This window comes from Salmo salar, unplaced genomic scaffold (assembly GCF_965601325.2).
Source record: "Salmo salar unplaced genomic scaffold, fSalSal1 ptg000414l, whole genome shotgun sequence".
Classification (NCBI taxonomy): Eukaryota; Metazoa; Chordata; class Actinopteri; order Salmoniformes; family Salmonidae; genus Salmo; species Salmo salar.
The window spans coordinates 173,734-188,870 of record NW_027675380.1 but is presented as its reverse complement, the minus strand read 5'-3'; the positions used below and the strand labels follow the sequence as shown (position 1 = coordinate 188,870).

The 15,137-nt window shown below is 40.8% G+C and overlaps 1 protein-coding gene across 1 annotated transcript; it reads left to right on the top strand.

Annotated features, from left to right (window-relative positions):
* Positions 1-2,607: 2,607 nt before the first annotated feature.
* On the top strand, positions 2,608-13,270 carry LOC145875974 (uncharacterized). Its single transcript, XM_082971751.1, has 2 exons — positions 2,608-3,153; positions 9,392-13,270. The coding sequence occupies exons 1-2, from the start codon at positions 2,823-2,825 to the stop codon at positions 10,351-10,353; spliced, it is 1,293 nt and encodes a 430-aa protein (XP_082827877.1). The 5' UTR covers positions 2,608-2,822; the 3' UTR covers positions 10,354-13,270.
* The last annotated feature ends 1,867 nt before the right edge of the window (positions 13,271-15,137 follow it).

Genomic DNA, 15,137 nt, shown 5'->3' with positions numbered 1-15,137 from the left:
AGATGATTATTAATGGAATATCTACATAGGCGTACAGAGGCCCATTATCAGCAACCATCACTCCTGTGTTCCTATGGCACGTTGTGTTAGTTAATCCAAGTTTATCATTTTAAAAGGCTAATTGATCATTAGAAAACCCTTTTGCAATTATGTTAGCACAGCTGAAAACTGTTGTTATGATTAAAGAAGCAATAAAACTGGTCTGCTTTAGACTAGTTGAGTATCTGGAGCATCAATGTAACCTCTCAAATTCATAGACAGGTGTCGCGTCTATTTTTACCCAAAAGTAGTTTTTTACCTGGAGACTGTAGTGCTACTTTCTCAAAATGAACATAAATGCTGTAGGGGGAGGGTTCTGGTGTTTTACCAGGAGACTGGGGCCGATCCCCATTTAGGAATGTATGTCTTGCTTACTCACACTCTGCATGTGTTGATACCTGGCTGAAAACCCTCACAGTTGTTGGCCAACAGATTTTGTCATGGAGTTTTCATTCAATAGGGTTTAGAGTCCATTTCATCTTAAGCCATTCTTTTAAATACGGTAATACCTTTAATTAGAATGTTGTACCTTTAAATACCTTTTCATTCTAATTTTGTTGACGGACTCAATAGAATACACGGAGTCAGAAACTAGGGATCAATTCAAGAAAGTCATCATTCGTCTCTGTTTCAACACCAACTGGTAGATTTAAAAATACTCTGATCTTATAGATTATTTAGGTACATTTTAGGGTTAGGAAAGTATGTATGAATCATAAAAACGATAGTCCTATAAATCTACCCTAATTCTTACTAATCATGGAAGTTTGATGACAACGGCCCAATCCTATATTTACATAAGTGTTCAGACCCTTAACTCAGTACTTTGTTGAAACACCTTTGGCAGCGATTACAGCCTTGAGTCTTCTTGGGTATGACACTAGAAGCTTGACACAACTGTATTTGGGTAGTTTCTTCCATTCTTCTCTGCAGATCCTCTCAAGCTCTGTCAGGTTGGATGGGGAGCATCGCTGCACAACTATTTTCAGGTCTCTCCAGAGATGTTTGATCGGGTTCAAGTCCAGGCTCTGGCTGGACCACTCAAGGACAACAGTGCAATAATATGTAACAACTTCACAACAAATACACACATCTAAAGTAAAGGAATGGAATTAAGAATATATAAATATTTGGACGAGCAATGTCAGAGTGGCATAGACTAAAATACAGTAGAATAGTATAGAATACAGTATATACATATGAGATGAGTAATACATAGACAGATACAGTAGAATATGATAGAATACAGTATATACATATGAGATGAGTAATACATAGACAGATACAGTAGAATAGTATAGAATACAGTATATACATATGAGATGAGTAATACAGTAGAATACAGATAGTAGAATAGGATAGAACCTAGTCTGTTCATTATATACATCTACATGATGTATTGTTACACCATGTAGGAGCAGTATAGACCTAGTCTGTTCATTATATACTTCTACATTATGTATTGTTACACCATGTAGGAGCAGTATAGACCTAGTCTGTTCATTATATACATCTACATGATGTATTGTTACACCATGTAGGAGCAGTATAGACCTAGTCTGTTCATTATATACATCTACATGATGTATTGTTACACCATGTAGGAGCAGTATAGACCTAGTCTGTTCATTATATACATCTACATGATGTATTGTTACACCATGTAGGAGCAGTATAGACCTAGTCTGTTCATTATATACATCTACATGATGTATTGTTACACCAACACAAAAAAAGGAAATTATATTATTTTATACTAATACAATTGCTCAGAGAAAGAGATTTAGTTTCAAATGTAATTCTCAAAAGGTTGGGGTCTGAATTATTGCCACCCATGTTTTCAGTACTCCAGCACCCTCCCCTTGGGAGGATAACGACACTGAAATGTTTAATGAGATTAGAGAACACATTGGGTGGGATCTTAGACCATTCCTCCATACAGAATCTCTCCATGTCCTTGATTTATTTAGTCTGTCTTATGGACTGCCCTGTTCAATTCAAACCACAGATTTTCAATGGAGTTCAAGTCCGAAGACTGAGATGGCCATTAAAAATGTTGATTTTTGTGCCCAATTAACCATTTCTTTGTGGATATTGATGTGTCTTAATGGAAGATCCTCTTATGGCCAAGTTTCAGCCTCCTAGCAGAGAGGTAACCAGGTTTTGGGCTAAAATATCCTGGTAGTGGGTAAAGTTAATTTATTTATTTCATACAGTAATTTTTGCTCATCATTATCAAGGGTACCAATAACTAGGTGCTTATTTTGATATCTAGTTATTTGACTGAATCAGAAATACAGATGTGGAGTAGATGTAGAGTTTGTTTTAAATTCTCATAAAAAATCTGAACTAATCAAACACTTGTTGCTCTTTGTACTTGTTGATATAATATTCATATTTAATGGAGAGAAAAAAAACGTTTCCCTACTCCTTTATAATATTATAATCAATGAAGAATAAAAATAGTTTTCCCTCCTCAACTGCGTTTCCTCCCTCCAGACAGCAGATGGCGACATGTGTCTTTCAGGCGATGTTTCTAGTGTGACGTATAATCTAGTGGACGGAACGCTTCTTCAACAACTGCAGCCACCTCGGTAGCTCGCTAGCCGACAAAGTCTGAACATTCAAGTTCTTTAGACACTTTCCAGGTTTAATTGCAACTGTGATTTAAACATACTTATGTGTAAACAACTAGCTACCCCATTAAATTTAATATTTACGTTGTAAGTCAACTCTCTGGCTGGTTAAGTTAGCATTAGCCTAGCTAGCTAACATCCCCGACCATGTGCTCACTAAGTTACTCTCCTCCTGCTAAAGAAGAGGTCTGCTGGACGGAGAAAGAGGGACTGTGGCAGAACGTTGTCGTGAAAGAGGAAGAGGAGGATGTTACATTACAAAGACAAGTAGAAGGTGAGGCTGTTACCGTGAAAGAAGAAGAGAAAGACGCTTTCAGAGTGAAAGACGAGGAGGAAGATGCCGTTTTTGGAGTGGAGGATGAAGTGAAAGAAGATGAAGACGTTTTTGGAATGAAGGATGAAGAGGGGGAGATTACTGTCACATTAGAGGAGGACGAAGAAGAGAAGACTGGAGATCTGATTAACATTAGTAAATACAGTGAGTACTATCTTATAAAACAGGGACATTGATCTGATTAACACCAGTAAATACAGTGAGTACTATCTTATAAAACAGGGACATTGATCTGATTAACACCAGTAAATACAGTGAGTACTATCTAATAAAACAGGGACCTTGATCTGATTAACACCAGTAAATACAGTGAGTACTATCTTATAAAACAGGGACATTGATCTGTTTAACACCAGTAAATACAGTGAGTACTATCTAATAAAACAGGGACATTGATCTGGTTAACACCAGTAAATACAGTGAGTACTATCTAATAAAACAGGGACCTTGATCTGATTAACACCAGTAAATACAGTGAGTACTATCTAATAAAACAGGGACACAAACTCTGCAGATGTTGAACTAATGTGTGATTTTTAAAAGGGCATTCTACACTCAAATATGTTTTTGTACTGTATGAATTGTTCACTTTTCCTGTTGAAAAGTGATATAAATACAGTAAAGTATAAACACACTAATGGGAAACAAATAAATGTTTTGAGCAAAATAGTGTTTTTTTAACAACTGCAAACTAGAAGGAGTGAGTGATGTCATAGTAAGGCCTTCAAGGAGTTGGCTTGATGGGAAGTTGTGATGTCATCCAATAGGAGACTGATATTCATGTGAATATTCATTATTCTTTTTTAAATCCTTCATGTTCTGTCAAGTTGGTTGTTGATCATTGCTAGAAAGCCATTTTCAAGTCTTGCTATAGATTTTAAAGACGATTTAAGTCCAAACTGTAACTAGGCCACTCAGGAACATTCAATGTCATCTTGGTAAGCTCCTCCAGTGTAGATTTGGCCTTGTGGTTTAGGTTATTGTCCTGTTAGGAAAGTTGTTTGTATTCAGATCTCTGAAATGCTCTCTACCTACGTAACATTTAGTGTCTCCTTATGTTACGCTGGAAAAACAGTTTTCATGGATACAGAAATCCTAAATCATTTCAGAGTTTGCTAATCCAATGGTTCTAACCAAGAGTGACCTTAACTTTATTGACAACTCCCAAATGGATACTGTCATTAATGTGGTTCTTCAATAATTACACATAATACATAATACTTTAGCTGTTTAGTTACAGTCACATGTTCAACTATCATCAGCTGATCCAGGAAATCATTTTCTGAATGACAGTCACATGACAAACATGACGACATGCAACAACAACCAAAGTGCTTCTTCATTCATTACTCTGGTAAAGACAGTTATACTGTGCTCCACATTGGATCCAACACCCCTAACAAATTGATTTTTATAATGCGTTATTGTCTGATTGATTTACAGTAGGGTCTCGTTAGTCTGTTTGTGCACAGAGATATGCTCCACGTTGGATCCAACATTCCTACTTTGGTCATAATGTGTAGAGAACTGTTCCTTGATGGATAGGATATTGTACAACACACAGAGCTATTTTCCTATATTCAGGACATTTAGAATGACAACACATTACAGAGTAGCCTAGTGGGATTATTCACAAAATTATTTGGTGATCAGGTTATGAAATGTCATGACAAAGACATTTTAATTTCCATGTTTCACCTGAAATATTAAATGATTTATAGTCCTACGTCTATGTTGTTGTTAGATAAAGTTATGGGTCCTACAGTAGGTCTATGTTATTGTTAGGTGAAGTTATGGGCCAATTTGTTAAACACTTAGTGTACAAACCCTTATTGTCAGGCTGATGGAAAAGCTAGCCAAAGAGCATTTAACTGGTTGAAGTGTTTAACTATAAATCAGTTGATTTGCGACAATAACACAAACATATTAAGCAGGAGATTCAAACGAGCCTTACAATTATAATCCAAAAGTAATGTGAAATGTACTCATCATCAACCTGTAAATGGAGGCTATTTTTGCTGTCAGCCTATGAGAACTCCCCTGAGTTTCCCCCACGGTGGTGAATTAGTGAGTAGACACAGAGCTTAATGTGACTTTACTTGAGTAGCACTCCTGATCTTGCGCTGTAATATTCAGAATACATTGTGAAAAACTAAAATCTTAGCTCACCATTTTTGCTCCAGGCAGATATACTACATCCATAACTAGTGGTTTCCTCATTAGCAGATATACTATATCCATAACTAGTGGTTTCCTCATTACCAGATATACTACATCCATAACTAGTGGTTTCCTCATTAGCAGATATACTACATCCATAACTAGTGGTTTCCTCATTAGCAGATATACTACATCCATAACTAGTGGTTTCCTCATTACCAGATATACTACATCCATAACTAGTGGTTTCCTCATTAGCAGATATACTACATCCATAACTAGTGGTTTCCTCATTAGCAGATATACTACATCCATAACTAGTGGTTTCCTCATTAGCAGATATACTACATCCATAACTAGTGGTTTCCTCATTACCAGATATACTACATCCATAACTAGTGGTTTCCTCATTACCAGATATACTACATCCATAACTAGTGGTTTCCTCATTACCAGATATACTACATCCATAACTAGTGGTTTCCTGTTACGTGAATTAAGTTATCAATGTTCTTAAACCGAACTTCAATTAAACTACTCAGTCTGCCCCCCCCAGAGTGTGTTAGATTCTGGTTGAATGAAGCAGACGGATAGCCAGCCTACAAGGGTTTAAACGTTAATTTATGAGAGCTCTGAAAATCCTTACAATGTACTAAGCCTTTTATATTAACACACACACCAGTACAGAACTCCAGAACGACAGGGTGTTGTCCAGGGTCATGCCAAGGTTCTTAGCACTCTGGGAGGAGGACACAAGGGAGTTGTCAACCGTGATGGTGAGATCATGGAACGGGCAGTCCTTCCCCGGGAGGAAGAGCAGCTCCGTCTTGCCGAGGTTCAGCTTGAGGTGGTGATCTGTCATCCACACTGATATGTCTGCCAGACATGCAGAGATGCGATTCGCCACCTGGTTATCAGAAGGGGGAAATGAGAAGATTAATTGTGTGTCGTCTGCATAGCAATGATAGGAGAGACCATGTGAGGATATGACAGAGCCAAGTGACTTGGTGTATAGTGAGAATAGGAGAGGGCCTAGAACAGAGCCCTGGGGGACACCAGTGGTGAGAGCACGTGGTGCGGAGACAGATTCTCGCCACGCCACCTGGTAGGAGCGACCTGTCAGGTAGGACGCAATCCAAGCGTGGGCCGCGCCGGAGATGCCCAGCTCGGAGAGGGTGGAGAGGAGGATCTGATGGTTCACATTATCAAAGGCAGCAGATAGGTCTAGAAGGATGAGAGCAGAGGAGAGAGAGTTAGCTTTAGCAGTGCGGAGAGCCTCCGTGACACAGAGAAGAGCAGTCTCAGTTGAATGCCCAGTCTTGAAACCTGACTGATTAGGATCAAGAAGGTCATTCTGAGAGAGATAGCTGGCCAAGGACGGCACGTTCAAGAGTTTTGGAGAGAAAAGAAAGAAGGGATACTGGTCTGTAGTTGTTGACATCGGAGGGATCGAGTGTAGGTTTTTTCAGAAGGGGTGCAACTCTCGCTCTCTTGAAGACGGAAGGGACGTAGCCAGCGGTCAAGGATGAGTTGATGAGTGAGGTGAGGTAGTGGAGAAGGTCTCCGGAAATGGTCTGGAGAAGAGAGGAGGGGATAGGGTCAAGTGGGCAGGTTGTTGGGCGGCCGGCCGTCACAAGACGCGAGATTTCATCTGGAGAGAGAGGGGAGAAAGAGGTCAAAGCACAGGGTAGGGCAGTGTGAGCAGGACCAACGGTGTCGTTTGACTTAGCAAACGAGGATCGGATGTCATCAACCTTCTTTTCAAAATGGTTGACGAAGTCATCCGCAGAGAGGGAGTGGGGGGGGGGGGGAGGGGGAGGAGGATTCAGGAGGGAGGAGAAGGTAGCAAAGAGCTTCCTAGGGTTAGAGGCAGATGCTTGGAATTTAGAGTGGTAGAAAGTGGCTTTAGCAGCAGAGACAGAAGAGGAAAATGTAGAGAGGAGGGAGTGAAAGGATGCCAGGTCCGCAGGGAGGCGAGTTTTCCTCCATTTCCGCTCGGCTGCCCGGAGCCCTGTTCTGTGAGCTCGCAGTGAGTCGTCGAGCCATGGAGCAGGAGGGGAGGACCGAGCCGGCCTGGAGGATTAGGGGACAGAGAAAATCAAAGGATGCAGAAAGGGAGGAGAGGAGGGTTGAGGAGGCAGAATCAGGAGATAGGTTGGAGAAGGTTTGAGCAGAGGGAAGAGATGATAGGATGGAAGAGGAGAGAGTAGCGGGAGAGGGAGAGCGAAGGTTGGGACGGCGCAATACCATCCGAGTAGGGGCAGAGTGAGAAGTGTTGGATGAGAGCGAGAGGGAAAAGGATACAAGGTAGTGGTCGGAGACTTGGAGGGGAGTTGCAATGAGATTAGTGGAAGAACAGCATCTAGTAAAGATGAGGTCAAGCGTATTGCCTGCCTTGTGAGTAGGGGGGGAAGGTGAGAGGGTGAGGTCAAAAGAGGAGAGGAGTGGAAAGAAGGAGGCAGAGAGGAATGAGTCAAAGGTAGACGTTGGGAGGTTAAAGTCACCCAGAACTGTGAGAGGTGAACCATCCTCAGGAAAGGAACTTATCAAGGCGTCAAGCTCATTGATGAACTCTCCAAGGGAACCTGGAGGGCGATAAATGATAAGGATGTTAAGCTTGAAAGGGCTGGTAACTGTGACAGCATGGAATTCAAATGAGGAGATAGACAGATGGGTCAGGGGAGAAAGAGAGAATGTCCACTTGGGAGAGATGAGGATTCCAGTGCCACCACCCCGCTGGCTCGATGCTCTAGGGGTATGCGTGAACACGTGGGCAGACGAGGAGAGAGCAGTAGGAGTCGCAGTGTTATCTGTGGTAATCCATGTTTCCGTCAGCGCCAGGAAGTCTAGGGACTGGAGGGTAGCATAGGCTGAGATGAACTCAGCCTTGTTGGCCGCAGACCGGCAGTTCCAGAGGCTGCCGGAGACCTGGAACTCCACGTGGGTCGTGCGCGCTGGGACCACCAGGTTAGAGTGGCAGCGGCCACGCGGTGTGAAGCGTTTGTATGGCCTGTGCAGAGGGGAGAGAACAGGGATAGACAGACACATAGTTGACAAGCTACAGAAGAGGCTACGCTAATGCAAAGGAGATTGGAATGACAAGTGGACTACACGTCTCGAATGTTCAGAAAGTTAAGCTTACGTTGCAAAAATCTTATTGACTAAAATGTCGAAAATGCTAGCTAACTAACACTAACACTACACTAATCAAGTCGTTCCGTTGTAATGTGATAGTTTCTACAGTGCTGCTAGTCGGTAGAGGTTGGCTATTATACAAAAGCAACTTTGTAGCTAGCTAACATAACACTAATCAAGACGTTCCTTTGTAATGTATTTAGTTTCTACAATGCTGCTCGTCGGTAATAGTTGGCTAGGTATGGAACAATGGCGTCGCGGGGGACGGAAATAGCTGGCTAGCTAACCTCGATAATTACTAAACTACACAATTATCAAGCTATGACAAAGACAACTATGTAGCTAGCTAGCTAACACTGCACTAGTCAAACCGTTCCGTTGTAATGTATTAGTATCTACAGCGCTGCTAATCGGTAACGGTTGTTTAGCTAGCAAACCCACTAGCTAGCAGTGGGTTTGATGACTAGGTGTGTTGACTAAGTCTGGAGTCAGGACAAGGCGTCGCGTCGCGGCTGGCTAGCTAACCTCGATAATTACTCTAAACTACACAATTATCTTTGATAGCTAAGAAAAATTGCTCAGATCAAACAAACCAAACCGTTGTAATGTAAAGAAGTGTAGTATTACCTGTGGAGCGAAGCGAAGTGCGACTGCTCGCTCCGGAGTGGAGCGAGCAGTCCATTACATTTCCTCATTACCAGATATACTACATCCATTACTATCGGTTTCCTCATTAGCAGGGAGGAGTTTCTGCAACCAAATTGTGTGTGCTTTGCCCTCGTGCCGCAATTGTCGCAAACACAGAAAGGGACCCAAATTGGAGACCAAAAGTCGTCTGGCACACTGCTTAGAGTTTCAACAACATGAATAACTTATTTATAGCCTACAATCATCGATGTTACTACTAATGTGAAAACAAGACAAAATATGACTATTGTTGCTATCTTGACTGTGTTTATTTTCAAATTTAACAGACGTCAATTGTTGTACAACTTCATGGGTACGCTCTGGGCATCACCCTTTACCTCAAATAAACAGTGGATTTTTGTTGTGGGCATTTAACTATCTGACGTTGTCATTCACACAGGAGAGAGAAGTGACTATCGTGGATCCTCTGGGGAGCCTCAACAACATCATGAAGCTGAAGTGGCAGAGAAGAGTCTCTCCACATTAGAACACCTCAATAAACACCTGCAGAGACCCACAGGGAAGAAATCTCACTGCTCCTCTGACTGTGGGAAAAGATTCAACTCTTCAGTAAAACTTAAAATACACCAGAGAACACACAAAGGAGAGAAATCTTATAGCTGTGATAAATGTGGGAAGAGTTGTACTACATCAAGCCAGCTGACTTTACACCAGAGAATACACACAGGAGAGAAATCTTATAGCTGTGATCAATGTGGGAAGAGTTTTGGTCACTCGAGCAATCTGACAGTACACCAGAGAATACACACAGGAGAGAAACCCTGTAGCTGTGATCAATGTGGGAAGAGTTTTACTACATCTGGCTCTCTGACTGTACACCAGAGAACACACACAGGAGAGAAACCTTATAGCTGTGGTCAATGTGGGAAGAGTTTTGTTCAATCTGGAGAGCTGACAGTGCACCAGAGAATACACACAGGAGAGAAACCTTATAGCTGTGATCAATGTGGGAAGAGTTTTACTACATCTAGATTTCTGACTGTACACCAGAGAATACACACAGGAGAGAAACCTTATAGCTGTGGTCAATGTGGGAAGAGTTTTGGTCAGTCTAGCCAGCTGACATTACACCAGAGAACACACACAGGAGAGAAACCTTATAGCTGTGGCCAATGTGGGAAGAGTTTTGGTCAGTCTAGCCAACTGACTCTACACCAGAGAATACACACAGGAGAGAAACCTTATAGCTGTGGTCAATGTGGGAAGAGTTTTGGTCAATCTAGCAATCTGACAGTGCACCAGAGAAGACACACAGGAGAGAAACCCTATAGCTGTGATCAATGTGGGAAGAGATACTGTCGTAAAATATCTCTGATCAAACATCAGAAAATACATACATGAAGGATTTGTTTCATGATATCAATGAATTAATGTCACAATATAGAATGTTTTAACATTGTAGTAGGAGTATTTTAATGATGTCAATGTAGAACACTAAACGTTTGTCCCCTGTTCTATTGATTTCAACATGATATGGATATTAGCCTCAGGGGGAAAATCCAGGCTCTGAAATGGAAGAGTACTATTTATGAGATTTAACAAAAAGTGATTAACACAAAAAGGGTTGTGTTACACTTACCATGTTGGTTACCCACTGGAATCACAATGAAACACTTCAAAATGTTTAGGTTTTCAATATATCCCAAACTTCTTCTGCATATTGGTTATTGATTTGGACACGTTGCAACTGTGTTTTGACATTGCACTATTCTCATTTAGCAAAATGGAATTGAAAAGACGTTGAAAATAAGACTAAAAGTCCAATATATGTTCGGTTGTAGTTGAAAAGATGTCGTTTTTTTCAATGACTTGAAAACAACTTAATTTCAACATACTTGCAGCCTATACACCTATAATCAATTTTATTAACAATCTTACATCACTCCAGTATTTATTTACAACATTCAAGTGCTAATTGTCTTTATTCCACTACTGAAGAAGAATGACTCAAATCACCTCATATTTCAAACATCCAGCCTGACAAAATATACATTTTTTATCATTCCATGTCTCACCATTAAGTTAATTATTGCCAATACATATTAACAAAGGGGTGTATATTTGGTTTTGATATTTCATATTTACAATTATGTAACATTTAGTAATCATAGTTATTCATGCAACCAACTGACAATTTTTGGTACAATTATATTGGAATTGTTGCCCTGCTTTTAGAATATCAGGGTTCATTCTCAGATGTGCCAAACCAAATGTACTAGAGCATGACATTGGGGACTGGACCCCGATCCAACAACATGCCTATCTAGTGAACCCTGAAAAGAGAGAGAAGCTCTGCAGTGAGGTGGAAAGTTACTACGGATATTGCAGGAGTTTCCTCTTGAAATCAGACATGTCGTGGTAAGGACAACTTGGTTGCTGATTATCTCAAGGGTTGGCAGTCAAAAAGATGTGTTTTGCGTTTAGCCATTTAACCAGTGAGTTGCCATGGATCACAATTTATTTTGACACGTTTTTCTGTGTTGGAGATGAGTTTTATCTCTTATTCTTTTCCGTATTGAAAGTGCGCTGTTGGTTAGGGGCTCGTAAGTAAGCTTTCCAGTGTTGTATCCGGCGCATGTGACTATTACAATTTGATTTGAGTTTTGTTTGGGCTCGTTCTAGAAGCTAGTGAGGTTTAGGAAGACAAGAGTTCTAGAAGCTAGTGAGTTTTAGGAAGACGAGAGTTCTAGAAGCTAGTGAGTTTTAGGAAGACGAGAGTTCTAGAAGCTAGTGAGTTTTAGGAAGACAAGAGTTCTAGAAGCTAGTGAGTTTTAGGAAGACGAGAGTTCTAGAAGCTAGTGAGTTTTAGGAAGACGAGAGGTCTAGAAGCTAGTGGGATTTAGGATTCTATGGAAAGAAAAAGGAGAAACAAATAATACTATTGTAAATTATTATTTAGAAATATGTGTTTTTTCTTGTTTTTAATTGTTGACAGCCAGTAGACACCATGTTTATATTGTAGAAGGTGAAGCATTGTAGATGATTATGTGAAATGGAAGTTGTAGTGATACTCTGAATGAAAAGCCAACTGACATGCTTCAACACCTGCATTGCTTGCTATTTGGGGTTTTAGGCTGGGTTTCTGTACAGCACTTTGTGACATCAGCTGATGTAAGAAGGGCTTTATAAATACATTTGATTTATTGATTGTACAACTGAAATGTGTCTTGGGTGCACTGGTTAGCACGTCTAGCCCGTTAGCACGTCTAGCTCGTTAGCACGTCTAGTTCCGTCAGCACGTCTAGCTGGTTAGCACGTCTAGCTCGTTAGCATGTATAGCACGTCTAGTTCCGTCAGCACGTCAGCACGTCTAGCTCGTTAGCACGTCTAGTTCCGTCAGCACGTCTAGCTGGTTAGCACGTCTAGCTCGTTAGCACGTCTAGCTCGTTAGCACGTGTAGCTCGTTAGCACGTAGGACGCACTGATTGGTGTCACCTCGTTAGTCAGTATGTGTTACACCTGTGCTGGCTTGTCCATCTCGTTAGTGGGAAGGTGTTTCACCTGAGCTGGTCCAGGTTCTATTTAAGAGTGTCTGGCCCAGTGCTCCAGTTGTCTTGATACATGTGGAGAGTCAACACCTTTAGTTGCTCCACCTTTTTGGTTTACTTCCTGTCTTTAAGTTTGGTGTGGGTTTTTCTTTTGTTTTCCTCTTCATGGGCAGATTTAGTGGGTCTCATGGTGGGTGTCTTTTAGGTCCCAGTTGTTGTTACTAGTCAACTTCCAGTGGACACCCCCATAGTGTCTATCAGAGCCCCTCCTAAAACCCCACCTGTTTAGTTGTGGTTGTTGTCAGTGAGTCTTTGTTAGTTCCTCTTCTGTTTGAGAAACATTTTAGATTTTTCTTGCTGGGAAATGTAACAACAAACAATGTAGTAAAACAAGCTGATATTTTGGGTTGGATGTTGCATCCAATTAATATTTTAATCAATGGCATTTCATCCTCTTATGTTTGTGTACTAAGTATTTGTTTTTTCCTGTGAAGACATTGTGTTGCATCATGTCATATCAGAGACCCTCCTAAAGAACACACTTATATTTTGGGTTGGATATTGCATCCAAGGAATATTTTAATCAATGGCATTTCCTTAGAATGCTCATTAGTCTTTCAGTTGTTTCGTCTTCTGTTTGTTGTGTACTAAATATTTGTTTATTTTCATTGTCTTTTATTTGTTTTTTCCTGTGAAGCCATTGTGTTGCATCCATGTCTGAAATGTGCTGTATAAATAAAGCTTGATTTGATTTCAACAAATTAACCCAATGACTGACCAATCAACAGACTCTTGGTCCATCTTAGTATGAAAAACCGTATCAATCCCACTTTTCCAGCCTGCTGAAGGCGTGGTGGAGTGGTAAACACCACCCCCGGCTCTACCAGGGGCTTGAGGTGGTCTCCCACAGCTCTGCTTATGTCATGTTCTGTGGCCTTGCTGTTCCATTTATTGACTGCCCCTGCAACACAGAAACACATTTAGTCATATTATATAAAACACTCAAAGTAATGGATATGGAGCATCTATGGCCTCAGTTACACCTGGCACCTAAATGCGACTTTTGTCTTCCGATCACTCTAAGCTGCATTAGGTTCAGATCTACCAGGATGGGCCTTTGACAGTCTGGACGCAGTCAGGCCACTGAATATGCATCATCAATGTAAAGAGATGGGCTGAATGAGTGGGGAAAGGTACATTTTACACAAATTACCTTCATAATAAATCAAATGTTATTTGTCACATACAGGTGTTCAGAAGATGTTATTGCGGGTGTAGCGAAATGCTTGTGTTCCTAGCTCCAACAGTGCAGCAATATCTAACAACTTCACAACAAATACCTAATACACACAAATGTAAGTAATGGAATAAGAATATATAAATATATGGACGAGTGATGTCAGAGCAGCATAGACAGATACAGTAGAATAGTATAGAATACAGTATAGACATATGAGATGAGTAATACATAGACTAAGATACAGTAGAATAGTATAGAATACAGTATATACATATGAGATGAGTAATACATAGACTAAGATACAGTAGAATACAGTATATACATATGAGATGAGTAATACATAGACTAAGATACAGTAGAATACAGTATAGACATATGAGATGAGTAATACATAGACAGATACAGTAGAATAGTATAGAATACAGTATATACATATGAGATGAGTAATACAGTAGAATAGTATCGAATACAGTATATACATATGAGTGATACAGTAGAATACAGTATATACATATGAGATGAGTAATACATAGACATGGTTGTCTCATCGCTGAAACTCCCCAACGGCTCAGGAGGTGGAGTCATGCGTCCTCTGAAACATGACCCGCCAAACCGCGCTTCTTAACACCTGCCCGCTTAACCCGGAAGCCAGCTGCACCAATGTGTAACTCTTCAGCTAGCAAAGTATGTTGTCCTTGGCGCCGTAATTTGGCAATATAAAACTGTGGTAAAGTTACATAAAGTGCTGTTACGCAACTATAGGTTTTGTTACAATGTGAACAATTATAAAGATTTATGTTAACAACTTTCACCAAGCTCGCTAATTAGGGTACCTATTGTAACTTGGGAGTATTTGGGACCGTGTTTGAGTGAGTTGCTATGTGCTCACGCAGGTGCCCGAGGGCTGTGACTGCACCGAGGGCTAACATATTGTGTGTTGTCTCTTCGTGTGCAGGTATGTCTTTTATTTTGTTCCGAATATGTTGTATATCATTTTAATTGTATAGTGTGCTGTTGGGCACTGAATGTATGCATGCAGTTCCCGCTCTTTTGGCCGGACCTTCAGCTAGCAAGGTGCCCGAGAGCTGTGACTGCACCGAGGGTTAACATATTGTGTGTTGTCTCTTCGTGTGCAGGACCAATAAACATGATTCAACCATCATAAAAGTACACAACGCAGAACGAACCACGCTACAAACCGGTTTGCGTGGTTCGTTCTGCGTTGTGTACTTTTAATCAGGACACTGCCACAACTGGAATTATGATGGTTGAATCATGTTTATTGGTCCTGCACACGAAGAGACAACACACAATATGTTAGCCCTCGGTGCAGTCACAGCTCTCGGGCACCTTGCTAGCTGAAGGTCCGGCAAAAGAGAACGATAAAAGTAAGTACG